This window comes from Miniopterus natalensis, chromosome 11 (genome assembly GCF_054644295.1).
Source record: "Miniopterus natalensis isolate mMinNat1 chromosome 11, mMinNat1.hap1, whole genome shotgun sequence".
NCBI classification, from domain to species: domain Eukaryota; kingdom Metazoa; phylum Chordata; class Mammalia; order Chiroptera; family Miniopteridae; genus Miniopterus; species Miniopterus natalensis.
The window spans coordinates 46,437,628-46,463,633 of NC_142091.1; the positions used below are offsets into that span (position 1 = coordinate 46,437,628).

The window sequence follows — 26,006 nt, forward strand, 5'->3', positions numbered from 1 at the left end:
CTCTGGGCTCACACAGAACTCCATTCTGTCTAATTGAGACACGGATTCATAGAGTGCCCAACCATCCCAGTTTGCTCAGAAGGGTCCAATTTGGTCCAGAAATTCCTGCCATCCCACCTCAATGGGAGGGTTGGATACCCATCTCTAGCAAACTTCTTGCCCACTCGGCCTGGTGCTGCCACATTTCACAAATTTCAGAAGTCTTAGATTGAGTTCTCTAAAAGCAGAACCTGAGATGGGGATTCTTGGGTAAATGGTTTAACTGAGGGCAGCTCTTGAATGATTCCTATAAGGGAGTGGAGGGGAGCAGGTTAAGGCAGGGGAAGAAGAAGCGGGCCAAGATCTGAGTTCAGCTGCAGTCTAGGCTCAGGCTGCTCCCACAGGAAGCTCTGCAGGTCAATGGCACCCCAGGGTTATCCCATTTGAGGCTAGGGGTAGGATTTTAGACACCCATATCAATTAGGCACTTGTTCTGGGCACCATGGAAGAGGACTCTCCCGGGCATTTCTAGGCGAGGCAGCTCTCCACAGAAGGCCATTTCAAGGAGAAAGGTGCATGAGCTGCTGGCCGCCAACACTCACAGAACCTAGAGGACAGGTGAACTGGCTGGTAAAGGGGATCTGGGTGGGCACCAATAGCATCCAGAACACCGACCAAGGCTCCAGCCTGACATCTGAGGTGCCAAGGGAGTGTCCTCAACACCTGTTAGCAGCTGCAGCTCCCTCCCACTTCCCTGAAGCATACGCAGACCTTACAAGTGTCCTTCTACCTCAGTTCTCTGGTTTGCTTTCTTAGAACTGACCTGAGACCCTTCTTGCCACAGATTTTTCCAAAGACTGCACCTTACCTTTGATCTCCCAGACCTAGCTAGGCTTGTGCTTCAAAACTGCTGAAGCGCCCAGCTGGGCGTGGCTCAACAGTTGAGCATCGACCTAGGATCCAGGAGATCGAGGTTTGATCCCTGGTCAGGGCACATGAAAGGGTTACAGGCTCCATCCCCAGTGGGGGGCGTACAGGAGGCAGCTGATCAATGACGACTCTCTCATCATTGATGCTTCTATCTCTCTCTCCCTCTCCCTTCCTCTCATTGAAATCAATAGATATATTTAAAAAATAAAAACTGCTGAAGCTGAGCCTGAGTGAATCTCTATAATCCCTAGCCACAGCTTCCTTCAGATGCTCTGTCCATTGGGTGGAACCGCTGCACAGAGACCCAAGACGAAATGGAGCCCCATGTATTAAGGCACCGTGGGCTCTGCCTATGGGCAGCAGGCCAACCTCATGGGACAGGAGATACTCTAACCTTGGTCTTGCTTGACCTGGGTGATAGCTTCAGCCTGCTTCAGAGGTTGCAGCATGCCTTGCAGCATGGCCTATGAAGATTTGGGCAGAGTCAATATCATAAGACTTTTAAAAATGTAGTTTTTTAAAGTATCCAAAACATGTGCCTACTGGCCCTTGTGGCAGATGTTATGGCTGGCACACCCATATCTTTGCAGCCTCATTCTTTCCAAGTGTTCCTCTCTCCACCACCCTGTCTCAGCGCCAAAATTTGCCCAAGGCTTTATTCAAAGCCACAGAAGACTGCTCTGTCCCAGCACGTAGAGGGCTGAAATGCTAGATATTAACACTCTTTGGCAGCAGCCCAGAACTAACAACTAAAGGGAACGAGCAACTAAAGGGGGCTGGAATATAAATACCCCGGCTCCCTCACCTCTCAGGGGTGATCATTCTAGGGCACATTTTACACCATTTCCCAGAGTTTCCCTGTAGGATTAAGTTCCACTTGCCCACAGTGGTGTCTGACCTGATAACTTCCTAAATAAACTACTTGTTGTTGAATCCATGTCCTCCTGGGGAACAGCCCTTCCAAGGCAAGGTGGAAAAGCTGGTGCCGGACTTGCCACATGGCTTAGGGCTTCTGCAGGGAGCCGCCACATCCCTGAGCCCAGTGGTCAGATCACTGCGGGACCTCTTTCCACAGCAGCCGGCCCTGCACTGAGCGGCCCTGGAGAAGGAAGAGGCAGCCTGGCCAAGCATCCTTCCAGAGTTGCAGCGCCCCATTAGGATTCAGAGGTACTCTCCACTTTCTCTAGAGGCCATTTGACCCTGGGAGGTGATTTTAATTAGGGATTTGATCATCTTACAGATGATTCCTTGCTCACGCTCACTCTTCCCGGGCTCCCTCAGGCCCCTTAACGACATTAAACTGCTATCTCAGCTTTACATAATTTGGTGCTTGGTGCACCTCACTACTAGACAAGAGCAACCGAAGTAGCTCGCTGAGATGTCACTTCACTCCAGAGCCACTCCACCCCAGCCTGTACCACTCTGGGTGTGATGACCAGGGCTCAGCATGGGAATGGCAGGGTCCAGAAAGGGTGACTGCTTCGGAGGTCCAGGCCCCGGGCCTCTGAAGCCTTGCTGTGTAGATCCAGGTACTCTGCCTCTCTTCCAGGGAATGATCAAGGTGCTGGCTCTGTTACCAAGACAGGTCAGGGGGCCCTGCTGTCCTTGAGCCCGGGCACCACCCCTGCTCAGCAGTGCCTACCTGTCCAAATGTCTACTTGAGCTCTTCCCTCAAATGTCTCACATCCAAAACTTAACTCTGATCTGACTCCCCAAACCTTTTGCTGCCCCAATCTCATACTTCCCATCTCAGTAAGTGGCACCATCGTTCACCCCATTACTCAAGCCAGAAACCTGAACTTCATCTTCAGTTCTGTCCTTTCCTTCACCTCCTACATCCAGTTCACCAGCAAATCCATAAATATCTCAATCCATCATCTGCTTCTCTCTCTCTCTCCTGCCAGCATATTCTAAACCGACATCATTTCTGGCCTGAAGTATTCCAAGAGCCTCCCAAATGATTTCTCTGCTTCCACTCTTACCCATGTCCAAACTATTCACTACAGGGTAGCCAGAGGGATTTTCCAAAAGTGTCCACTGGGTCATACTTCTCCCCCACTTAACATTCATCAGTGTCGCTCACTGCACCTAGAGGAATATTCTGTAAGGTCCTACATGACTAGGCCCTGCTAATTCTTCAACGTTATCTCAAGCCATCCTTCACCTTCCTTATCACCCTCCAGCCACAGCTGCCTTCTTGTGACTAATACTATATTAGGCTCTATCCCACCTCAGGGTCTTGGCATATGCTGTTCCCTCTGCCTGAAATACTCTTCCATGGTTCTTTGTGTGGTTGGCTCCTTTTCATCCTTTGGTGCTCAACTCACAGAGGCCATCTCTAGGCATCTAATCTGAAGCATGTTCCCCTCCACATTTCATTTATTTTGTATCATCATATTTATATAGTTTACAGCTTTTATCACAGCCTGTAATCATTTGATTGTGACTTGTCTATCTCGCACACTAGTCTGGGAGCCCCAGAGGGCAGGAACCATGCCAATCCCACATTCCCAGTGATCAGCACCGGGGTTGGCACACTGTGGGTGACTGTATTGGTAATTCTATTACTGTGTAACAAATTTAGCAGCTTAAAACAACACAAGTTGATTATCTCACAGTTTCTATAGGATCCTCTGTTCAGGGTGTCACTGGGTTGAAATGTGTCCGCCAGTGCTGTAGCTCTCATCTGGGCCTCAGGGTCCTCTTCCAGCTTTACTGGTTGTTGGCACAATTCTTTTCCTTGCAGTTGTAGGACTGAAATCCATGTTTTCCTGCTAGCTGTCAGCCAGTGCCACCCTCAGCAATGAGAGGCCACCTGAAGTCCCTGTCTCGTGGCCCACAGGCAGTTCCCAGCATGGATGCATGCATCTCTCAGGCCACCAGAGTGCACCTCTGTAACTCCCCTTTGTGCGACCAGCCAGAGGAAACTGCTGTTAAAGAACTTGCATGATTGGGTCAGGCCCACGAAGCTGACTGCACCTTAATTACATCAGCAAAGCCCCTTGGCAGCAGTGCCCAGATTAGTGTTTGACTGAATAACTGGAAGAAGTGAGTGTGTACCAGGGGCCAGGATTCTGCCAACACAGTGATCAATAAATATTTGCTGAATGGAAAATATAGATCTCCTTCTGGCCACCTATTTGTATAAGCAGTTCATCCAAATGTGAATCCATTTCTAAGTACAAGGAAGGCAGTTAAAAAAATAAATAAATAAAAAGCCTAGTGGACATAACAGAAAGAAGAGGGACACATTGAACTTGGAACTGGGAAATGTGGACTCAAACCCCAGCTCGGCCACCATCTCGCAGTGAGAGCTTTGGTGACTCGATACCTGCTCTGATCCTCAGTTCCTTCATCTCTCAAATGAGCATAAAATTCCTATGTCATGGAATGAAATAAGATTCAATTCACCCATTCATCCATCTCCCCATGGCCCCCTCTCCCCCTCCCTCTTTCTCACTGTCCCTTCCTTCCCTCCTTCCCTCCTTCCCTCCTCCTTCCCTAATGGATGCACCTGGCATAATGTAGGAGCCCAATAACTGGGAAGTGGGAGGATGGGATTTGTTTTTCCTGCCAAGCAGAATTCAAGAACTCAGTGAGCAGTGGGAATTCACCCACTGATGGACTCATGGATCACAAGAATGCAGAGTACACAGGTCCAGAGGGCAGCAGCTGGGCACCTCAGGTTATAGGATCTCACTCCAGAAAGATTAAACAACAACCTTGAATGTTCTTTTCAGAGAAAATACAATCACTTCAGCCAATATCTTAGCCTCATGCCTGAGCTGCCCTGGTCAGGGGCACTCGGCAAACAACTTTGTTTTCTTTGATTCTCTGCATTCGTCCTCATGTTTAAGCCAAATGAAATTTGACAGCACAGACAAGCTTGCAGACACACTCAGTCCACTGGAATTAGCCAGAAACCTCTTTCATTGCAGGTAAAAAGGTTCCTTTCTTCAGTGCCTAAGCACCTTAGGGAAGATACAGGGAGCTGATGTCGCCAATGCACAGTCTGGCATTAAAATCTGCCATGTGGCTGAATTTTCTGTTGCATCGGTGAGTGTCGATTGGTGACAAGTTAATTCCTCCCCACTGTCTGGGAGGAGAACTGTCTGTCCACCTCCTGATCTCATCAGCAGGACCCTTCGATCAATTCCCCTCTGAGGCCTGATGGGGACTCTCTGCCAAGGCACGCTGGCAGCCTCGCCTTCACCATTAACCCTGCCACGGACACTCTTTTTAATTTCCATTTGGCTCGGGACCCATGTAAATGCTGAGCCCTTACCTAATTTCTAATTCATTTCTGTCACCCCATCAAATTCACCAGGTGAGGAAGGGTTTAAAGATTTGGGTTTGTAAAGTTCTAATTCTCACTCCACTCCCTAGATGAGAGAAACATTTGCCCTGGGTCTCCTTCAGCTTTGAAATGCTGTGGTTATCCCTCCCAGATGGCGACCACCACAGGACCCACCACAAGCACCACAAGCACACTCCACGACCATCATCAGGGCTTCAGGTCACAGGTAGTATGAGAAGAGGGGGTCACACAGAGGGGAAGAACTAGGTGAGCGAGGGCAAGCCCTGTGAGCTATGGCACATCCACATCACAGTCACCCACACCCAGGGTTGGTTCACATGAAGGCCTGAGCTCCTGCCCCCCTGCCCCGGCCCCTCCCTACCTCCTGCTCTGGGGGAAGTCCAGTGAGATGAGCCCAGTGGGACTGACAGGCTGCTGCGAGTCTCCCACTATCTGTCTCAGCTGCCTGGTCAGCTTTCCTGGGTGCTCGTCACCCGCCTCTCCCACTACTAGCCTGGCACAGGGTGCCTGATACAAGTTGCTTCCAATGTCTCAAGATGCAGAGATGTGACCAAGAATGGCCTCTGAGTCCACAACCTCCCTGCTCACTGATCTGACATAGTTATGGTTTCTTTCTGTCCGAGAGCCTCTCCCTAAAATTCTACTTACATCTTGAGCTCCTGAGACAGGAGTTTCTAAAAACAACTAGAAATGAGGCAGCTCATTTCTACATCTGTGTCAAATGAGGGCCGCAGAGTCTGCCTCTTGGCCTGCTGTCATCCCCGACTAAGGCTCCTCAGAGGCAGGAACCACAGCTGGTTCACCAATGCCTCCCCAGCACAGAGCTCAGAACGTGGTACTTGGTTTGCTGAGTGAATGCATGCGAATGGACTGTAAGAGCAGAAGAGGTGTAAGTCCCTATGGGCCTGAGCAGACAGGTGAGGCAGTCCCTGAAAAAAAAAAGAAAAAAAAGGAGTTTTCCCCCAATAAAGGGCTCCTGAGAGTAGATTAGGACCCTGGTAAAATAAAAAATATTTCCCTGCCCTCCCTGCCCCCCACCACCACAGTGAGTGCAGATTTCTGCTTATATGGCACAGAGTAGGTCCACACTTGCTGCTGGACCCTCAGGCCCATCATTTGTACTGGCTTTCCCACCCCCAATGCTCTATCCGGTAAACCTTCCACCCTGATATCAAACCAGGGGCATGTTGGTCTCCTGAGGGCTCTGAAAGCTAATTTGCAGGACAAAGCTGGGCAGCAGGGAGAGGACTGCAGGCTCCAACTCTTGTCCACACACCTTTTTGCTGATCACTTGGCCCCTGGAGCTGCTAGACGACACCTGCTTCCCTGCATGGTATGGGGCAGCCTTTCAGAAATCAATCCCACCAGAAGGCACTCCCATGCTCCAAATATTTGATATCCATAAGAAGTACTTGATTTGTTGGGTTTTGAGCAATTTTTGTTACCTGGGGAAGCGAAGGGAGGAGCTTGGCTTGCCAGCAGTGCTGGAGTTCAGCTCTACTTACATTGTCAGCACCAGTTTGTCTTTTCAAGCTGCTGAGCAGGATAGGCTGTGATCCAAGAGTGAACAGGGAGACCCCTCCTGCCGGCTGCACTACAGGCTATGTCCCTGGCCTTTTCCAGGGACAGCTTGACTCCCAGATGCTGGCTGCTGGGCCCCTCACCTGAGGGCAAGAGACACCTCTCCCAATTTCTTCTCACGCTCTGCTTAATGCTCCAGCTCCGGGAATTTCCCATTTGACAGTTGGTCACACAGCTGACCAGAGGAAGAGGCTGTTTTGTATTTGGTTCCTGCCAGCTTGGTTAATCAAATACTGGTCATCCTGACTGGTCTGTAAAGCAAAATGCTGCAATCCCACGGCTGCAGACTGCTTACAGGGAGCTCCTGAGCCTAAAAAACCACCACCAACAACAACAAAAAAAGGGCCCATGGTTCTCCAGGGGCTATTCTTGATTAGCAGGAAAATATATTGGGGAGCTCCCAATTTTCCAGATCAGTTTCCTTTTTTGGTAAAGAAACCCAAAAGGGGTGATAAACTACCCACACTATTGCCAGACTCAGGCAGGCTCAACTGGGCGGAGTGCTGGGACCTCAGCAGAGTGAGGACAGAGGAGGCTGGTAACAGCAGGACTGGAGCTGGAGAAACTGAGCTCTGGGGCAGGTGCACAAAGAGGCAGTGTCCCCAGGGGCTGCACACACCCAGGCATCACTAAGTAAGAATGTTCGTTTCAGGGGGAGGAATCTATCAGTGGGAGGAATCCTCAGGATGCAGGAAAGCAAATAGATTAAACCAGGGGAGAGGGGCCCCAACTTGGTAGTACAGAGAGCACAGTCCAGCCTCTCAAGGACGAGGGTTGACCAGGGCTAGATGGGGAGTCAGGGCCCAGCTCAGGGGATGAGGGGTGTCGGAGCAAGTCTCCATCCTAGCAGGGAACTGAGGACTGGTGGGGAACAGATGCAGCAGGCCAAGTGTAGGACCAACTCAGAGATGGTTGAGGACAGCTAGGGTTTGGAGAACAGCAGGTGCAGGACCGCACCTCCCATCTTCACCCCAGGCTGCAGCAGCTCTGCTAAGGCCAGGCTGCCCACTGGCAAAGAGAGACTGCTGCTCTTCTCTGCAGAGGTCAGGGCTGGCTGGGCGACAAGCTCATGGCACCTTGATATGTGTCACAGAAAGGCATCCCCTCTGGGACTCAATTAGAAAAAGGCACATCTGAGACAGACTCCTACCAGGATGCATGGTTTAGCAAATGGAGAGCATGGGCTATCACCCCCAGCCCCCAGTGCTCCTTGTCTGGGTGCCCAGGTGAAGAGTGCAACCTGCAGAACCCCCTGAGGGTTGCTCAGAAACTGACACAGTTAAATCTGTCAGGGATATTTATCTGATTCCCTTCCACCCTATGTCACAGGCTGAAGCAGGGCCCAGCCCTAGGGTCAGGGCTTGAGTCGGCAGGGGGGGCTAGGCATCTGCCACCAGGAGCAGGCAGGAGCCCAAGAGCCACACAAACCACTTCCTCAGGAGAGTGCTAGACAACACCCGAGGACATCAATATGTGGCCATGGCCAAGAGCAACCCTCAGGCTGGTGATGAATGATGAATTTGGCAGGTAGAGGTGGCCTCAGGCAGTAAGGAGAGAAGGTAAGAGTCTCCGGGACTCCTGCAGAATTCAGTACTAGCTGCCTCCATCTCCAGGCTGCAGGGTACCCACTCCTAGTCTTGTGGGTGGGCCACTCTAGTCACACTGGTCAAAGGAATAGCAGTGGGTGGTGACAAAAAGCCTTCAGTTTTTTGTGAGCAAGCTGACAGCCCACGTGCCTGGCTGTATAAATATCTTTAAGCTGCCTGAGGCTCGGTTGTAATTAGATCAGCCTATATGGGCTTCTTTAAGCTCCATAAAGCACAGTACTGTCTGACCATTTTTTCCTCTGCTTTTTTTATTTTTGCAATTATTCCAGCTGCATGCAAAGCTGTTGGTATTTTTACAGCCTAGAATGCGTATCTCCTGTGTAGGACAGCATCTTTGAAACATTAAACAATGATTAGGTAGGCTCTGGGCCAAGGGATGACCAGGGCTTTGCAGAGGCTTGGAGGGAGGGGACCCAGCAGCTGGCGGCAAGCAATCTGGGAACTCTAATTCTATTTTGTCATTACACTGTGATTTTCATACCAACAATTAAAAATAACAATGATTCACAGTTGTGTGATTACTTATCATTCATCAGGATTGTGAGGGTGGCTCCAGGTAGTGGTGGGAGAGAGAGAGGCTGAGCCACTGTTAGTGGGGACTTCTGTGCACACCACGGCTCACACAGCACACACAACCAGGGCTACGGAATGAACGTGTGTGCCCCCAAATTCATATGGTGTTTGGTGGTGGAGACTTTGGCAAGTAATTAGGGTTAATTGAGGTCATGAGGATAGAACCCCCATGATGGGATTAGTGCCCTTATAAAAAGACATAGACACACTAGAGCTCACTCACTCTCCACCCTCACGCACTGAGGAAAGGCCATGTGAGGACACAGAGGAGGCGGCTGTCTACAAGCCAGGAAGCAAGCTCTCCTTAGACACCGGATCTGCTGGCACCTTGATCTTGGACGTCCCAGGCTCCAAGACCTGAGAAGTAAATGTCTATTGTCTCAGCCATCAGTCTATGGTATTTTGTTATGGCAGCCCAAATGGACTAAGACACCAAACACATAAATGCTTGCACACACTGTTTACACATGCTCACACTGCACACTCACAGATTCATATTCACTCTCACACACATCTTCAGATGTACACATGTGCAAACACATGTACACGCGTGTCCACATACATGCACACATATGCACACACACACAGGCATACCAACTACTACTTATTTCAAAGGAAATAGGAAGATGCCCCTCTCACAAGGTGCCCTAGAGCATGGCTGCCAACTCTTCACTGTCCTCTCTACCCCAACATGAGCCTAGAAGCCTCTGTGTAAGTCTCTCCTTCTTATCTGACCCCAGGCAAAACTCCAGCAGAGGAAACAACCGCGCCCTTCTCATAAGTTCCTTCCTTGCTTTCTTCTTCATTGGCCCTGCTGCCCAGCATCTCTATCTCCAGAGTGGGTGGAGGAAAGAGACTGAGGACAAATTGGAGTCAGGGAGCCATGGTGCACCAGAGGCAGCCTTGTTTAATAGTCAACGGCGTAGGCTCTGAAACCAGACAGCCTAGGCTCAAGTCCCACTTCTGTGTGACTCTGGATAAGTTCCTAACTCCTCTGTGCCTGCTTCCTTGTTATATAAAGTGACATTGATAATGGTTTTTACCATTGTCCTAGAGCACCAATTAATTTTTATGAAGTACTTAGAATAGTCTCTGGCACATACTAAGTGCTCACTGAGTGGACTGCCTAAGTAGGACTCTGACTTGGGAGCACTGGGAGTCATTCTGGTTCGAGGGCCCGGTCTGGAGAAGTAGGGGTAAAAGTACAACCCTGGGCAGAGGCGGCCTACTAGGCAGTGGTATAGGCAGGGACCCCGAGACCAACCTGAGGTCCCCCTCTGGCCATGCCTGCCTGCTGCCCTGCACTGATGTAGATCCAGGACCTGTACCTAAGAGAGTATGGGGGAAGTTAACCCATGCTGGGACTCCAGGACACAGGCCCAACTTTTTAATGTGTGTGTGGATCCTATTGGCTCCGATTTGCCCTCCCCAAGAAGCAATGTTATGGTTGGCTATCAGGGGATATCCACACAGGACTGAACTTATGGCCACACATCCCCCAGGCTCCCAGAAGTGTGGTGAGTAGCAGAAATGGGTTCCAGCCCAGCCGGGCGTGGCTCAGCAGTTGAGCGTCGACCTGGGATTCAGGCAATCAGGGTTCAATTCCCGGTCAGAGCACATGCCCGGTTTGTGGGCTCGACCCTCAGTTGGGGGCATGCAGGAGGCAACCCATCAATGACTCTCTCATCATTGACGTTTCCATCTCTCTCTTTCCCTTTCCTTTCCTCTCTCTGAAATCAATAAAGATATATTAAAGAAAAAGAAAAAGAAAAAGAAAAAGAAAAAGAAAAAGAAAAAGAAAAAGAAAAAGAAAAAGAAAAGAAATGGGTTCCAAGGCCAGAAGAGCAGAGTCTGAATTCCTATTCCATCACTTCCTGGCTATGTGACCTTGAGCCCTGGTCACTTTTTACGTTTTTAAAAATTTTTATTATTTTTACCTATCTGAGACTTAGCTTCATCATCTATGAAATGCAGATGGTAATCACGTCTACTTCCCTGTTCTCTTATGAACAAAATTTATTTAGTGACTACTCTGTGCTGGGTACTGGGCTAGTTGGAGGGACACTGAGATGCTCAGCACGGTGTCCCTCTCACACTGGTCACCTTGGCTAGTCTGTATTAAAGGGCCCACTGTAATTTAGTCAGTAAATGACCAGCTCAAACACTGGGAGAGGGAGGAAGCCAGGGCATGTGCATGCACTCCCTGATCCAGCCGGTAGGGGCGCAGTGCAGAGTGATGGAAGACTTTCTGGAAGCAGTGGCACCTGAGTGGACCCTGAAGTTGGAGCTGGGCAGAGGGGGTGAGAGTGTGGGAGGGCAGTAATTCCCAGGAAAGGATATCGACAACCCAGGAGAGAGACCATTTCATCCCACTAAGGTATGGGGGGTGCTGGAAACTGGCCATCCTCTTGCTGGAAAGCAGCGGAAGACTTCAAACAACAAACTGGTTTAGGTTGAGCAAATCATTGCCAACCAAGAGCAGATCGAAATCCCCAGAGGATGGGATTCTTAATAGAATATTTGATATTGCCATTGTTTTGATGTACTTTTAGTCACAAAATTCAGATTCATATCAAAACTTCAAGTAGCATGAAAGAAGAGTGTATGATTTTTAAGTTTATCAAATAACAGCAGTTTAAAACAGAAACAGGAACTGAGTCAAAGAAAAAAATTTTAGAAGTGGAGTGGCTAGGTTGTGGGATTTGGTGACTCTGGGACAGTTGATGAAGGAAACTGAAAGGGCTCATTTCATTGAGCACCTGCTCTGCACCATGTACTGGAACACCTGTGTCACATGAATGAGTTCACAAGGGAAGGGGGAGAAGATTGCTTAGCCATGTGCCAAAGTACTTGGCTCAGATTACGTGGCCATGAAAAACCTGTTGAGGGACTGAATACATGAATGAATGAATGAACGAACGAACAAGTAAATAAGTGTCAAGAATGGAAGGCAGAGATGACTCTACCAACTGCAAGTTCTGGTGCTTCCCTCCCTCTGGAGGTCTGTAAAGGTTGAATCGCTCAGCCCCAGCTGAAGTCATTGGCCCACTGGGAGTCACTGAAAAGCATGGTAATTAAAACCAGGGAGCTCTGAGCTAGGTTCCCACCATTTCTTTGAGATAACAAGAAAGAGGAGCGAGGGAGGGCGAGCACTGCTCAGAGCTGCAGGGAGGACGAGGCAAGGCCCCCACTGTGGTGACTGCCTGCAGAGACTGGGCAACATAGAAGGAGGGGACTCAGGACTGGCCATCTGACTCCATGCACAGGTCCTCTGTTCAGGCCTGGTCGGGGTAACAGGAAGACGCTCGGCCTCCTGCTCTGCACTCCACCCACTATTCATGCCTTCAACCCAGGATGAGCAGGGAGGTCCCTGGGCCCCACGCTCCAGCTGCAGTGCAGATGGTGGACAGGAAGAGAACCTCCCACTGCATCAGAATGCTCTGGGAAGCTTATTAAAATGCAGGTGCTGAGCAATTGCCCCAGACCCCAGAATCAAGACTCATTCATTCTTTCCACTGAATCAACATTGATTGAACACGTACAAGTACCAGGTACTATTCTAGGAGCTGGAGATACAGCAATGAACAAAACACATCTCCCTGTCTTCATGGAACTCACATACTAGTGGAGAGAAAATGTCCAAATAAATAAGGGAAATGAGTGAGTACACTATATCAGGTGATGATAGGTGCTCCAAAGGGAAACAAGCAAGGAAGAAGTGAGGAGCAGCAGAGGCAAGGGCTCCCACTTTAAATAGGGTAATGAGGCGGCACTTGAACAAAGACCTGAAGAGACAAAGGAACAAGTTATGCAGATATCAAGGGGCAAGAGAACAGAAAGTGCAAATGTCCTGGGGTAGGAATGTGGCTGATCTGAAATTCCATAGTTTTAGTCAAGCTCAGACACTGAAGTCTGAGGTCACTGTAGCATAGTGTCAGCATCCTGTACAGGAGTCAGCCCCTGAAAGAGCGAAGTTTGTCTAGAACATTGCTTACGAGGCAGAGAACAGGGACTCGGACTCCCACACAAGGACCATCTGCAGAGCCTTCAGCCCTCGGTTTCCGAGTCAGCTAAAGGTGCAAAGGGCTTGGATGGAGAAAGCAGTAATCAACTGCCCCTTTCCTGTGCTTATGGAAACACAGCCTAACCCCAAAGCAATGGTGCTGGGGAGGGGGTTGCAAGGCCCCAGGACACAGAGCCTGCAGCAAACGCCTGAAGGAAGGCTCAGTGAGGAGAATTCTGAGAGCTCTGTCCTCCAGATCCACTTACAGTTTTAAACACCACCGTCCCTTCCATCCTGCGGTATCTCATTCAGGCCTCCAAATAAACCCGAGGTAGGAATTATACTTCCCAATTTTATAGATAAGGAAAATAGGATTCACAGAGGTTAAGAACTCACAGCTAGGAAGACGCTAGACAGCTGGAACCGAAAAGGTGGCCAGATGCCAAATCCTGTGCCCTTCCCGCCGGGAAAGGGAAGAACAAGGGCTGCCCCTAAGCAGTGGCTACAGGCCAGCTGCTGCTGCTTTGTTGTTCTATTTTTATTGTCATTTAACTCACTCTTAGGACCATGCAGCTTACGTGGCACTTTCACTCCCATTCCCTCAATTTATCCTCAGTGACCATGGGATGGACAAGGCAGGGCAGGGCCTGATGTCCTCACATGGCACATAAAAAAAAAAAAAAGCAAAAGTCTAACGACCAGGAAGTGGTAGAGCTGAGACTGGAAACCGAGTCTTGTTATGTTGCATCCACATTTTACATTTATTTGCATGAGTCCTTGATGTCAGGGGCTAGATCTGGTCCATCATTCCCTCATGTTCTTGGCCCAGGCCAGGCACTCTATAAATGTCTGTGAACTGAGCTGAGTGGGCTCGATGTGAGAGAAATGGAAGTCCTGTGCTGAGTGAGAGATGCCAAGAGAAGCAGGCCCCCAGTGGAGCCTGCCCAGGACCTGGCCACAGCCGCCCCCCAGCAAGCCAGGCTGGGCTGGTGTGAAGAGCCCTTCAGCCCTCTGCTAAGGCTGGAGACAGCTCTCTTCCTCCTAGAGCCAGTCTCAAGTGTTTCTTCCTCCCCTCTAGGGAGCTTAGCTCAGGCTGCTCTCAGGGACCCCCCCATTACTGGTCACCTCAGTGTCCCCTTCCACACTGGGGTTCTCCAGCTGGCACCAGACCCCTTCCCACCATGTCCTCCACCCACACAGGGCCCTGCAAACCAACGGGTGCTATTGCTCTGCCAGCCTCAGCACCCATTGCCACACCCCTCACTGCCTCCACCTATCTCCCTACCTACCCATCAGATCCTCCCGAGGGGGAGAAAGACGGGCCCTGTCCTCCTGGGCAATTTCTGTGCCCAGGATCCCATCCTCTCCTCCCTCCTCACAGGCCCAGCTCCATCCCTTGACCTCAAGGGACTCAGGTGCCCCCACCCCAGACCAAGGGCCAACCTGCTCCTCAGACCAATTAGATAACCAGAGCTAAGGGATGGCCTCCTGGATTTCTTAAACATTCTCCAAGCAATTCTAACCTGGCTTTCAAAAGAGAGAAATACATGCAATACAATATAATATAATACAATACAGTACAGCTGAGTAACACAGACCAGACTATGATAGAAAATAGCATGCTTCACACATTATAAGGGTAACTATCATTTCTTAAGAGTTTTGTTTCAGTCGAGTATGCATGTAATTGGGTGTGAGTAGGCGTGTCGTCCTGGGTCATGATATAAGTATATTTTTTTGCTGGAGATTATGGCTAATATTTTTTTAATTTCTTAAAAATTAAACCTGTGTGTGTGTGGAAAACTTTGCTCCAGTTTCTGCCTTAGCTCCTGATTCTCTTCCAGCCAAAATCCCCGATGGACAAGTCTGCCTCCATGCCCGCTCCCCCTTTTCGCCTGGCTTCTGCAGCCCCAGCCCAGCACTTGGAAGCTTCTTGCTGAGGTTCCCATGCTCTGCACCTTCCAAACCCACTGGCCTCCTCCCAGACTCTGTGTCCTTCCACCTGTCTGTGGGTTCACTCTCACAGACGACTCCCATTCCTGAGACTCTCTGTCCGTGGAGTATTTGTCATCCAGATTCTCCTGCCGTTCCTTCTCTGTCTCTCACCAGTCAGGCCCCTTCCTCCCGACTCCTACATGTCTTACACTTGGTGTTCTCTCAACTTCTATTTTTTGTTCACCTCTCTTCTCTTTGCCAACCTCTCCTACCAGCCAATGGCTTCAATTACTCTGCGTACACGGCTTCAAATCCACGTCCCCACATTTTCCGCTTGAGCTGTGCAGTAGGCTATGTATGTGACAGTCTCCTGGAAATGAGGGTGGGGCCGGTGAGGGGCGCGCTGACAGTGTGCAGTGCAGAGTCACACCCCGACCGTGTCAGCAGGTGAGGCAAACACGAGGGGAGGGGGGATTGCCATCCCCATCCAGAGGAAGAAACTGAGACTCTGGAGGCTGAGAGGTGTTTCCGTGGTCACCCATCCATGGTAGAGAGAGTCTTGGAACCCAAGACTGTAGACTTCAGCCCATAGTTCTTTCTCTTCGCACCATGCGCTGAAAACGCAACATGTGCAAAAGCAAAGCTACATCTTAGTCAGCAAGTCAGAGCATCTCAACCAGAGCTGTGCAACAGAATCATTAAGGATGCTTTGTAAAAAAGAGGTGGCGAGATTCCACCCCAAACCTATCAAATTAGACCCCTTTGGGAGAGACTTCTGTTTGTTTTAGCTTTACATTTTGAAGTAATTACAGGTTCACAGTAAAGTACATAGAAATGTACAAGGATGTCCCAGGCACCCTTCAGACAGCCTCCCCCAACATTAACATCTCACACAATTACAGTACAGTATCTAAATGGGGACACTGATGTTGCCACAGTCTGCAGAGCTTGTTCAGATCTCTCTCCGCAGATCTCTGCCCATATTTTGTCATGTGTGGCTTTGGGTAACCACCACCACAGTCAAGCTACTTAACTGCACTGTCACCACAGTGCTCCCCACAGCTCTAGGTTTGAAAGTTCCCCATCTCTGATGAAAAACCCCTGTACCATTCCCCTGCTCCTCTTGCCTCCCTCTCCTGGGAATGCACCATAATCCTCTCGGTCAGCCTGGCTTGAAATGAGTCACCATCCACCAGCCCCTCTGGCCCAGCTGCTCATGGCCTGTTAGTCAAGAGACCCAACAGTGCTTCCTTCCTAGAGTCTCTCAGGCCCATATCTTGCCCTCAATCCCATACCCACAACTACTCCAGGCCCCTTGCTTTCTTGACTGTCCTGCTGCAATTGCCTTCTCAGTCAGTTCCCTTTTTTTAGATGTTGCTTCCCCCCAACCAATGTCATAAACCGCAGCCAAATCTCTCCATTGCCCAGTCCTGACTGCATCATTCCTCTTACCAAAAACTTCCAACGGTTACTGCCGCTTACAAAATAAAGTCAAACTCTTTAAATTCAAATATGAAATCCTCTATATCTGGCTCACTTTCTGTATCCAAATTTCTCAAACTCAATATCAGCTTTCCCTCTCTTCTTTTCCACAAGGATTAAAGACCAAAGTTATCCTTAAGGCCATGATAAGGTTCTCACCATGAGGAAGAAATGGAAGACTCCAAGGTGTCCTTCTTCCTGGTATTTCATTCCCTTCTCTCTTTTGTGATACGAGGAAGTGCAGTGGAAGGGGGCCTGGGGATGCCTCTTGCTTGAGGCACCACCCTTGGAAGGATGTCTCTCCACCCCTTGCCTTCTTACAATGTAAGAGGTGAGGGGGGACAGCCGGTCTGGATGGAGCTAGGTAGGGGGATGGGCAGGCTATCCTCATGTTAGCCTCTGGGGAATGAGAGCTTTTTAGGCATCCATTCCTTGGACCCAAGCGAGGTGATGGTAGGTAGCTACTGAAGACGTCGAAGCTGGTTCCCTTCCTGTCTCCCTCATGATAGAAAATCACCTTTAACACCATGCCATCCATTTGCTGCCATCCTTTGATGCCCTTCCCTTTCTTCACATCCATGGAGTAATGAGAGTCAATGATTCATAAGCACTGCCCTCGAGAAAGCTCTAAGATCTGCTTCGCAGAGCTCTTCCTACACTACTTACTACGTGATGATAAAATAAAAGAGAAAATTTGCTTATTGAGATTAAATATATTTCAATTATCTGATATGTTCCTGCTTTAATTGATAACATAATGCAAATTGCCCATCTGAACTTCTCATTACAGCAACTGATTCACGAGAAATTTACTGCCTGGCGCCAGAGAGCGTGCTAAAGATAACACAGACCCTGGGACACTACGATCCCATGGCCCAGCAGCCTATTTTTAACATCATGCGCTATCTAAAGCACATCCATATTAATGGTCTTATCAAGAGCACTGGTTTTCAACTGCCTCAATCCATGGTCTCTAAGTTTAGGGAACATTATGGGTGTAGGATATAGGTGTGGGGGGAATCAGAGGCATGGAGTACTTATCAAGGGAAAGAGGTGGCTGGTAGTGTCTAGAGAGGAGGAGATAGTAATCTGAAGGTCTTGATAAGCATTTGTGGGCCACCCAGGACTTTGATAGGGCCAGATGGAGAAGGGAGCAGGGGATCCAGCAAAGAGGCTAGACTTTTCAATAGTTCCATTGCTGTTGGGTTACACATCCACTGCCATCCCCACCATCAACACCACCCTGGCCTCTACCACCACCAGCACCAACTCCTCCGCCATCGCCACCACCACTGCAAAGACAAAAATAGTGAACAGTCTTCTAGGTGAAGGTCAAGCAATAACACTAAAAATAAAATGATGCCTCACAGAAGAGTGACTGTAAATGTTCACTGTGTCTGTGGTCAGGGAAGAGATCAGGGTTATTTATACCATTACGAGAGAATGCAGGAGGGAAGAGAGGAAGGTAAGACAAAGCTTGGGGACCAGACCACAGTGGGGTGCAAAGCAGGCATCCCTATGGATTAAACCTTCCGGAGCAGTGACCGCCATGAATCTCTCATCATTGAGGCCACGTCCCAGAGCGGGAGCAGCCATGGAGAGCCTTGAGAGAATAAGAACCCCGAATGGAGGCTGAACACTTTGCTCGGCTGTCAGCCACAGGGCAAGGAGCTTGAACACTCACCATTACTGCTGTTGTCATCCACCAGGATGATCTCCTTGAGCAGGTGTGAAGGCGTGCGTTCGATGGCTGAGTGGATGGAGCGCAGAAGCACTGACAGGGCTTCGTTGACAAAGATGAACACGATGCTCACCTCTGGCAGGCTGGCAGGGAACGAGAGGTTGCGGCACCTGGAAAGAAGAATAGCCAGGATCTTACGTCTTCCTGCAACATCTCTGGGGGCACCCCAGCTGCTGGCCCGCCCTATGTCTTGGCTCCAGCTTTCCTGAAGGGCTCACGAATCCAGATTCTTCCCAGGGCCTCTTCTTTGATACACTTAAGCCAAGCCCCAAGTGTGCAGCAGACTAGCTCACAACCATTAAAACTGCCCCGCAACAGAGTCTGAATTTGGCAATGCCTATCCCAGCTGAAGAATTGTGCCCTTAGCACCTAGTGCAGTGCCTGGACTCAGCAAGTGATCAGAATGTTGACTGGAAGAATGACTAAACATTTCTAAAACCAACAGGATGGAAAATGCAACTAAAGAAAAGTCTTAGTATTTCCAAAATGGCAGCCAATGCCTAAGTGAGGCCAGACCTTATGATCTGTCTCAGGAGGGAACTACGTCTCTTCCCAGGGACTTCTGCCAGAATCCACCCTGGCTCACTCCAGCAGGCATACTGCCTGGGGCCTCCCCTTCCTTCGTCACAGGGATGCAGCCTTCAGAGCCAGGTTGAAGTTAGAGTCAGAGCCTCACCATGAATGAGTGAGAGATGGAAGGACAAGTCCAGTCACATTTCACAGGTGAGGAAACCAAGGTTCAGAGAGGCTCAGGCCCTACCATGATTTATCTTCCAAGATAGAATATCAACTCTGGTCTTCTGATACTGACACCAGGGTTCTTTCCTTGAGAAGAAAGAATTGTGGGAGAGACTGCCTGCCTCTAACTGCCCCATTCCCCCCTCACTCCACTGGAACCCTGAAGCCATTTGGAGATCTCTTACCCAAAGGACATGAGGCAAATTCATGAAAGCTTGCATTCCATTCCGCATGGGAAGAGGAACACGCAAGCCTGAAATCAGACCCCATAAAGAGGCCAAACAATAAGAAGGGCCATGGTTTCCCACGGACGTGTCCATTCCTTCCCCTGCAAGCACTGCCTCAGTGGGCAGGAAACCACTGCTGGTGCCCTTCCCTGGCTGAAACTAAACGCTGTTCCGGAAGGCACCGAGATCCCTCCTTTGGGAGAGCTGAATGAAAGGACAGAGCGGCAATGGCAGCCCTGTCCCAGCCCTGAGCTCGGGGGGGCTGCCTACTCCCACCACCAGCCACTGAAGGCGCCAGGGGTTCCGCGCTGGTGACCATGTTGCACTGCTCCGAAGCGGGAGGCCCAGCCAGGTTAGGACATGCCAGAGTAAGCATCACAGCACAGGGCTTCTGTTTGTCAGTAATTAAAGTGCTGCGGGATAGGAATGGGCCTGCTCTTCCTTAGTGAGCGAGGAAGGCTGTGGGATAGCCGGCCGGAGCAATTTGGAGATATCACCGTGGGGCCCCAGCCTGCTTAAGAGGAGGAGATTAATAAACTAAAATCACCGTCTCTATGGTTACCAGAAATTTTTACAGAAACTTCTCCCATTCTATTTCAAGCTCTCCTCTCTCACCAAAAAGGGCTGGAGGATGGGAAAGAATGGAGCCTTTTCCCAAACCCACTTCACACTTACAATTTAATAAGGCCATCAGATTGGCGTAGAACTCATTCATTGCTGTATTTACTGGAATAAATGTTCACTGAGCTTCTTCCCTGCGGTAGGTTCTGCGCTGAGGACGCAGGAGAATGTGGGTAAAGTGCCTGTCCTCACGGGGCTTACGCTTCTACAGGGAAACACGTAAGCACGGAGCAAACAAGAGCCACGATCTCATGTAAGTGCTGAGATGAAAAGTCACACAGGCTAAGAGGACGGCTGCTCTAGAAGTGGTCAGGGAAGGGCTGGGAGAGGAGGAGAGATCTGACCAGAAACTCAAATGCCACACAAAAGTGAGCCCTGCAAGGCCCCGGGGGGGGGGGGGGGGGGCAAGGAAACAGTGGAGAAGAGGGAGGGGAGCAAAGCAGCTCACGCGGCTGCAACGAAGGGACAAGAAGATGGGGAGGTGGCGGGACAGCCTTCTGAAGGAGAAAGGCTGGACTGGCTCTGTAAGCTCATCACACCCTTTCCAAAATTTTGTTGCCGTGAATATGATTTTTACAACAGCAATGAAAAGGTTTGTGGTAAACAGTCAAATAATTCTTGTGGCTTGTGCTTTCTTACGGCTGTCAAGACCAGCGGCTGGCCTTTGCTTAGACTTGGGAGCTGACATAAGCAGTAACACACAACCTACTTGCTAATTGCATTTTAAGAAGAATATCATATATGGTCACACTGCTAGCAGTGACCTTTTCTTTTATAAAAGTGTAATAAACAGTTCCCAATAAGGTCAGTCTATGGGTACAAGTTCACTGTCTTCCCACTAACTCTTCCAGCAATAAGGACTATGACCCTGTGCTCCTCTCCAGAGGTTTCCTCTCAGTTCTGAGACCCCCTCAAACCAGAGCTCCAGGCTGTTCCCAGGTGTTTTCCAGAGTTACAGGTTAACTGCCTTCCCCTACTTTTTTCCCCTTCTTAATTCTCAACATAACTACTCCATGTCCCCCTTCCAAGGAGACCAAGGTGAATTTCTCCCAGCAATGGCCCTGCCTGTCCTGATGGTTTGAGCCAGTGTCTACAAGTGGTCCCCTGATGGGCTTCCTCCAAGTAGAATGGAAATGTTATATTCATTTTAACATAAACTCCACTGATCACTGTTTTCATATGGAAGACTCTTTTGAACGTAGGCTTTTCTATGACAAACCCTTTTGAACATAACAGATACCTAGTATAGCATATCATTTATGTGTGTTTACTGTCTGTCTCCCTCTACTGTAAGGACCCTCCCTGAGAGCAGTGACTTTATTTTGCTACTGTGCTATCTTCTAAGCTTAAACCAGGGACCCGGGCACATAGTAGGTTTCTGGAATTAAACAAAACTGACAGGTTTGTTTATTTATATAAGGCCTACATTTTACACATGGGCCACTGATCTCTTTTCATAAGAGAATGTTCCCTTTTCTTATGAACCCCCTGCTGCAGGACAGTGCAGGCCTCTCCCTACAGCAGGTCCTTCCTCTCCTGTTCTCCCTCCTCTGAACTTATGGCCCCATTCCTCACATCCAGTCTCCAGCAGTCCTCAGTTTCTCACCTGGAATTAAGTGATCCCTCCAGGCCAAATGTCCTTACCTCCTTAAATCCTTCCCTCTCCCTCTCCTGGGAGCTGCTCAGGGCCCTCCCAGCACTTCAACCAGCACTGGCCTCCACCCAAGGGCTCTGCCTCTCCCGGTCACACTGCTGAGATGTTCTCTCCCAGCACCTATGCCCGCGGGGCCAGGCCATGCGCAGGCCTCTGCCCCCAGGCCCTGCCCTCCTGCCTGCTCCGGGCGTCTTCTCCGAACACTGCTTCTCCACGTGCCTCTCCAGAGAAGGGCCAGAGGACATGAGCGCCAGGGCCGCCACAGAGCTGTGACTGGTCCTACCCTAGTTACACTCCTGAGAAAGGCTGACTTTAGGAGACCAGTCCCTTACTCATTTTGAGAAGAGGCACATTCTCTTGTAAAATTAAGCCATAAAAGTTCCCTTTTTACTTTCATTCTCGTTCAAAGTCGAGCCATTTCCCACGAGAGAGAAAAACAAGGCATTTCTGAGAGGGGAGCACTGTGTCTGTCTAACAAGCTGGGATTGATGGTCACGGTAAACTCCACTGCACCGATCTCCGCGCTCGGCAGGCGATGTAGGGACAAGAGCGGCTATGTAGGAAGCCTCTCAGCAGAGCCCCCAAGGCTGTTCTGAGCTGTTTATGAGGCGAGTTTATATCAAGAGCCGCAGTGCCGTTACTGCGAGAGGCCGGGAAGCAGTGGCAGACTAAGCCAGGCCAACCCAGGCTCCTGGCCACGGTATCTCACCCAGGGCAGCAGCCAGGCACCTCCGTATGGCATCTCAGAGTCTCCCCTCCCTGACCTCAAGTTCCCAGGCCATCAGAGCGATGAACACTTACTCCCTGCCTTACTCCAACAATAAGAACAGACCATCCAATAAGCCAGAGGGGTAAAGGAGGGGATAAAGGTGGCAGGGCCTTCAGGGATCTGGCAAGACACCACCCTTAGCTCAGATGTGGAGGAGACAGTGGACATCTGAGAATGGGGAGTGTTAACAGTCTGTAAGGAAGAGAAGTGGGCCAGCTGATCTAGGAACAGAGTCTGGCACAGGAATCGCTGACAGGGAAACTGCTAAGTAGACGTGATCATCAAGACATCCAGCTTCCATCCGGAGGCAAAAGTTCTATAAACATCCTATCAGGTGACTCTACCAATTTAGAGAAGGGATCTGCTGTATCAGATGTAACTGCAAGTAGGACAACAGGAAAACAAATCACTTAAAATATAAACAGTCAACAGGAAGCAGGGAGACTATTTGTTCCTGCATCTTAGAAATTCAGGGAAAATGGGATTCCTGGAGCTACGTGGACATCCACCCACCACTCAGGGAGCAAAAGTCAGCTGGCTGTGGTGGAAAAGCCACAAAGGGACTGAGTGTCTCCATGTGGTGGGTTTGTTGGTGCGGTGGACAGATTTGTGGCAAGGAGAGCTAAGGAATGTGGGGGAAAGAAGGACTTCCTTTTCAGAAAAAGTCCGGGTATCTTTGCTCTCCAGCAGCGCCTGGTGTCCGTCTCTGATGCCTAGGGGCAGGGGAGAAGCCACCCTCCAGGACCTCAGAGTGGTCTGTCCTGTGCCTGCCTGGCCTTCCTCTCATCTAGTGCCAGGGCAGCCAGCCTGTCCCATGTGGCTCCTTGTCCACAGAGTGGTCCTTCGGGGAGTTAAAGTCATGATAGCATTCCCCAAGCCATCTCTCTTACAAATCAGAGACCCAGATAATAAAAGTAACAAAAATGGCAGGAGTGGCTCTGTTGGTGAGCGTCGTCCTGCGCATCAAAAGGTTGCCAGTTCGATCCCCAGTCGGGGCACATACCTGGGTTGCAGGTTTGATCCCCAGTCGGGGAGCCTACAAAAGGCAATCAATCGATGTTTCTACCCACCCCCCGCCCTCTCCCCCTTTCCCTCTCCCTCTCTCCTTTCCTCTCAGGCGAGGATTAAAAAAAAGTAACAAAATTTAAATAGCAGTACTACATGTGTCAGGCAGTGTTCTAAGAGCTCTACGTATATTACAATTTTATCTTTGTATTACTTTAGCTAATTAACAGGAAAACCAAGGCACAGAGAAACTATGTAACCTGCTGGAAGTCAACCAGCTTGTAAGTGAGAGACCTGGCCTTGGAACCCAGGGAACCAGGCTTTAACTATTATTCTATAACCTAAGCAGAAGCTGCATTAGTTTGTCATGTTATTCAATTTTTCTCCTACGTTGTTCTCCTCTAAACATTCTCTACTTTCTCTGTACCCCTTATAATCCATTTCTGCAGTTGTGATCTGAGTAGCAGAGTAAAACAAAACTGTCATCTCTCCTTTTTAAGACATTTTACCTCTGTTAATATAGCTAAAGCCCTGGCTGGGTAGCTCAGTCGGTTAGAGCATCATCCCAATATGCCAAGGTTGTGGGTTGGCTTTCTGTCAGGGCACATATAAGAAGCAACTGATGAATGCATACATAAGTGGGACAACAAATTGATATTTCTCTCTCTCTCTCTCTAAAAAAATAAAATCAATTAAAAGCTGCCCACATTCCTTGGCTTTTGGTTCTTTTCCAACTTCAAAGCCAGCAGCGGCTGGTCAAGTCCTTCTCACATTACCATCTCTGACTCTTCTACCTCTCTCTTCCACTTTTAAGTGCTCTTGCAATTACATTGGGCCCATCCAGATGATCCAGGAGAATCTTATTTTGAAGTCAGCTGATTAGCATCCTTAATTCCCTCTGCACCTTCCTTCTTTGCCGCGTAACATACCATATTCACAGGTTCCAGGCATCAGGATGTGGACATCCTTGGGAGGCCATTATTCTACCTGCCACGCACACCTGTGAAGTCAGTCCTGCTGGCCCCCAAAACTGAGATCTTAGCTGTCTCTCTAGGGACCATGATGGCACATGCAACCCATACACGAAAACCTGTGGCCACACGCAGGGTGGTGGCAGCAAACACCCACGGCCACCTTGGGGGGACCCTCACCTGCTCTCCGACGGGCTGAGCCCCGGGTTCCAGGCTGCATTCTCTCTGCTGTAATCCTGTCTTGCTCTTTTTCTCTTAGGTGTTCACACAAGATCTGCCCAGGGCTCCTTTGTGGGTGTGTAGGTGTGGATCTGTCCTAGGGGCTCCCACCTGGAGCTGCAGAACAGAGTCTATCTCCTTTACCAAGCCTCATGCCTCAGCCTCAAGCCCTAACCCACTGTCGGCTGGACGGCCAGTCCACCCTACCCCTGAAAGGGAGGGAGCGGACCTCGGGGGACTGTTGGAGGGAAAGGTGGCATCATTTACTTAGGAGACTCCAGATCTGCCGAGGGATGCAGGAAGCAGCACCTGCCAGGGCTCTGCCCCAGCTACCTTGGAGGTGGGCCAGAGAGTTGCCATGGCAACGTGACAGCCCTGAAGCTTGACTCTGGAAGGCCCCTTCTCCGAAGCTCACCCAAATGCCCCCGGGCTCTGTTTGAAAATAACAACTGCTGCCTGTAAAAAAAGATTGGCATGTGCTTGCTGTTGTGAAACTGATGGTCACCCACATGCACTGGGGTGGCAAGCTTGCTTTAACTGCCACCCCCATGATCATCCTTCACCAAAACCACAACCCATCTTCTCAAAACCCATCCACATCCCAGCAGATGTCTCCTCCACCCTCTCTCTCCATCTCTCAGGCAAAGGACTTCCCTGATCTCTTCCTCACACCCTCACTTAAAACACACACACACACACACACAGACCCCTCTGATGTTTAATTTACATGCGAAAATGCACAGATCTTAAGTACATAGTTTGATGTGTTTTGACAAATGTATATACCTCCGGAGTCCACACGCCAATCAAGATTTGTTTTTCCCTTTTTCTATTTTGACTCCTGGGAGGTTACTTTGATGCCTACAGATGAGGAGGAGGAGGGTGGATGCTGGGAGCAGGAGCCACGGGGCGTTTGGAGCTTGCTTGCACCTGGGGTGTGAGCAATAAAGCAAAGTCCAGCCAGGCTGAGGCGCAGCTTTTCTCCCCTTCAGTCCTGAGGTCCTGGTGTCCTCCCAACCCAGAAAGCAAGCAGGCAAGCCCCACCCAGATCTGTCAAGGCTTCTCCTGGGACAAGGTCCAGGAGCCTCCCCAGCAATATAGTCAATGTCCTGTCTCCCAGGGTTTTCCCACCGGGATGGCCAGGGGCCTTGACAACAATGCAGAGAGAATGAAAGGCATTTTGATTTCCCCCAAAGCAAAGTATCCTGGCGCCCAGAGGAAGTTTGTTCTCTCTCTGCCCGAAGAGCCCAGGTGAGGCTGAAAAAACTACCACACTTCCACTCACCAGGCTCTGTCTCCCTGCCAGGGAGGCCATCAAGTGAGGCCCTGACTTACTAGGACCCTGCAAGGATGACCCCTCCCCAAGGAGGCCAGGAGATCGGGCGAGTTTTCAGATCACCTGCCTTGTACTCTGGATTCCCACTGCAGCGCAAGCTCCTTAAGGTTTGCCTGGCACATAGTAGGTGCTCAATAATGATTATTGGATAAATAAATTAATGAAACTTAGCAACCAGTTGGATGGTCATTTTTCCTTCTGGTTATGTCTTATCCTGTGTGTAAGGCACTGGGCACAGTTCAGTCCTCTCTCAGATAGTGACAAGGTAAGTCATTTTTCAGTGCCCCCCCCCCCACCCAAACAAGAGAGAAAAATAC

The 26,006-nt window shown here is 49.8% G+C and overlaps 1 protein-coding gene across 1 annotated transcript in view; it reads right to left on the reverse strand.

Annotated features, from left to right (window-relative positions):
* GALNT18 (polypeptide N-acetylgalactosaminyltransferase 18) overlaps positions 1-26,006 on the reverse strand; it is a 273,895-nt gene that overhangs the window by 102,940 nt on the left and 144,949 nt on the right. Inside the window, exon 3 of the mRNA XM_087821731.1 lies at positions 18,093-18,259. Within this exon, the coding sequence (XP_087677857.1) occupies positions 18,093-18,259 (167 nt within the window). The remainder of the gene's footprint in view (positions 1-18,092; positions 18,260-26,006) is intronic.